Consider the following 3,045-nt stretch of genomic DNA (forward strand, 5'->3'; position numbering starts at 1 on the left):
GGGCCAATCGTGTTGCTCAAACCTCAACAATACTATTTCAGCTGTTTCATCTACACAGATCGTGAAAAATCTCTGTATGATATATATATTTTCGGTAACGATGATGACGATGAGGAATTCAGGTCTGTTTTGAATCGAACGGAGGTAGTCGGGTGGAGCACCCTCGAAGCGCCGCATTATGTCGGCGGAAAGTAGTTGGGGCACAGCTGGGGAGGCGGGTGAGACCCCGGGTGAGGCGGAAACCTCGTGGGCTGGAAAATAACCCCTCCGCGTTCAGCTCAGCAGTGACATGATGATGTTGAAACTTGTTCAGCGCGCGCGGCACGTCGCGCCCTGCAAAGCGGAGTGCCCCCCCTCCTCCTCCCTCCAGGCGAAACAGTAATAAATTATCAAACTAACAATGTGTGTCGGCATATTATGATGGAGTCCTGATTCCGCCCCCCTCCCTATCCCCGTTCTCTCTACTCCCCCCCTCCTCTCTCTCTTTAGTCCCATGTATGTCATGTCCTTAAATTAAATAAATTTCAATTTCAATTTCTCTCTACATACACACACTCACCACCTCACTTCTCACGCCTCTGCCTTTTCCACTCGCCCTGTTCTCGGCGATATGATGTGAAAACAAGACTAATCTACGACTCATATGGGAGGGAAGATGGAAAGGCGGAGGAGGGGTTCTCCTCGGTAGATTGACTTTCTTTGCAATGTTTTACCACTTTTGAGGAGCAGGAGGTGCCCACGTTAGGTCTGTTCCAACAGAGTAAACAGGGGTATAAGTGAAAGCAATAGGTAGGGTTATTCGCAAACGGTCAGGTATGTACTCGATACGCTACACCTGCGAGTTGTGAAACTGATGCAGAACAGGTGCCGCCCGCTGTGCCCCCCCTCGGCCCCCTCCCGAGCAGGAGGAAGTCCATACACAAACTTGTCAGCGGCAGTGCAGTGCGGGCGGGGCTCGCTTTTATATTGTTAAGCGGGGACGCCGCTTTTGTCCGCCGCTCTGGCAATGTTTTGTCCCGCCGAGGCAAGGCCGGGCCCGGAACCCGGTCCGGCCACTTCCTCTACCCTTCTCCCCCCCCCCTCCCCTCTCCGCTTCCCTGTTCCTTCTCATCCCCATTCAATTTGCAATTCAGGTAAACGGGCGAACGCGCAGCCCGGCCGGCCAAAGAAAACAAGGGAAGACCCTGGGCCAATTCGCGCCTCGTGGTGGAGTGGGACGGGCGCCGGGCACGCTCGCCCCAACAGGTAGGTGAGCCGAGGTCCAAGCCGATTTTTGAACGCATACTTTTTCTTTTATTTTCCTCATTTCTATCGTATGTATCACAAAATGTAATATTTTGAGTCGCGCGCATATTTTTCTTTGTCGAGTATGCCACGCGGCGCAAAACATTTGCACACAAAGATTCACTCACCGACTCATCACACTAAACACGAGTTACTCACAGCAAGGATGATATTGACACAATTAAATAAAGGGCTTAACTTAAGATCGACGTACACATACATATCTCACAGGTTTTCGATTTACATTTGACACAATTATACAAAGTAAAGTTAAAAATAAGACGTACATAAAAACAAAGAAAAACAAGAACAAAAACAAAATAATAACATTGCACTTGGGTGGTTATTGCTCTACAGCATCTTGGCTCGGCTGAAAAGACAAAACGAACTCTTCGTTTGGAGGCTTTTCGGAAGCGGTGGTCCGTGGATGTCGACACGCGTGTTCCCTCCGACACTGTGTGTCTATGGCGTATAGAAACATTTTGAAACAATTTCTAGTAATGGCAGGGCGATATCACGCGCCCAATGGCCGGTACTGCGGCTGGACGTGACGCAGCGCTGGAGGCCACATCGTGTGCTCCACTCACAAACATTTTCTCGACAGTTTTTCGTGTATGCCCGTTTCGGACTCACTTTCTTCAGCTTCTACCAACGTGCAGCAGAGTCAGAGTGATAATGGCCACGGAGACTAGAGAAGAATTATTTAGGGTTGGGACAGACGCCAACCTGACAAGATAAGGAGCGTCCCAGAACGGGGCGGGGACGACACCGACGGGGAGGCCGCCGCACGAGGCGGGGCAGCACAGTGGTGCACAAGTACGTCCGTCAGGCCGAGGCCACACGACGACGCGGGCCTCAGCAGTCGCCGCCCGCGGACCCCGCCGCCGCTGACGGACCGCATCAAATGGCCGAGACCTCCTCGCCGTCGAGCTTCTCCGACGAGTTGACCCGCGTCTGCCGGATGGAGCCCAGCGACGACCTGCAACACGGACACGGGGGGCTGCAGGCGCACTTCACGTCGCGCTCGGCGAAGCAGGAGGGGTACTTCAATCAAAACAAAAATAAAAATAACGTAAATCAGTGTACAAACAAAAATAAAAACACAAAAACAAAATAAATTAAAACAAGAAAAAAAATTACCAGCAAAGAATCCAAGAAATCAGGAAAAAACGAAAAGAAAAAAATCGGTGTGCACTTAGTAAAGCACCCCTCGGGGATCCCTGAATCACTAGTCCCTGCACTGACCTGGGCGTGTAGTCGCGGAGGTGCGTACACGAGCCGTTGTGCTTGTTGGCGCACAGGCCGACCGCCGAGCCCCGGGGCGGCGTGACCGCGGCGAACGAGAGCTTGTTGTTGGACTGGATGGACGCGGACGACGCCATCTTGGAAGGCGTGGGCCGCTTGCGGTCCAGGTAGGCGCCGGCGCGCGTCGACACGCTCTCGTAGCCGCCGCACCGGGCCGTCAGGATGCGGCGGAACGCGTACCGGAACTCCTTGTTGAAGATGGAGTAGATAACGGGGTTGAAGGCGGAGTTGGAGTAGCCGAGCCACGTGAGAACCTGCGGGCAATAGAGGACCAGGAGGTGCGCCTTAGTACGTGCAACGGCTCAGAAAGAAATTACTATCCGACTACCGAAGAAAAATGCCGCAATTTGTGCGTCCTACCCCAAGACACCCCACACCAACGTCCAGTTTCGAGCGCGGCGCGCCGGAGGAGAACGGTTGCGGGAAAGAGGGAGAGGGAGGGAGGGAGGGAGGGAG

The 3,045-nt window shown here is 53.2% G+C and overlaps 1 protein-coding gene across 5 annotated transcripts in view; it reads right to left on the reverse strand.

Moving 5' to 3' along the window:
- Positions 1–1,270: 1,270 nt before the first annotated feature.
- LOC113210805 (dopamine receptor 1) overlaps positions 1,271–3,045 on the reverse strand; it is a 66,113-nt gene continuing 64,338 nt past the window's right edge. For 2 of the 5 annotated variants that reach the window (XM_052268261.1, XM_052268260.1), the window contains 2 exons: positions 2,530–2,843; positions 2,045–2,263 (listed from right to left, as the gene is read on the reverse strand). In XM_052268261.1, the coding sequence (XP_052124221.1) occupies positions 2,185–2,263; positions 2,530–2,843 (393 nt within the window). In that variant the 3' untranslated portion in view covers positions 2,045–2,184. Of the gene's footprint in view, positions 2,329–2,529; positions 2,844–3,045 lie in introns of all 5 variants that reach the window. The other 3 variants (XM_052268258.1, XM_052268259.1, XM_052268262.1) reach the window with 3 other exon arrangements.

This window comes from Frankliniella occidentalis, unplaced genomic scaffold (assembly GCF_000697945.3).
Source record: "Frankliniella occidentalis isolate FOCC.00 unplaced genomic scaffold, Focc_3.1 Scaffold66, whole genome shotgun sequence".
In the NCBI taxonomy this organism is placed as follows: domain Eukaryota; kingdom Metazoa; phylum Arthropoda; class Insecta; order Thysanoptera; family Thripidae; genus Frankliniella; species Frankliniella occidentalis.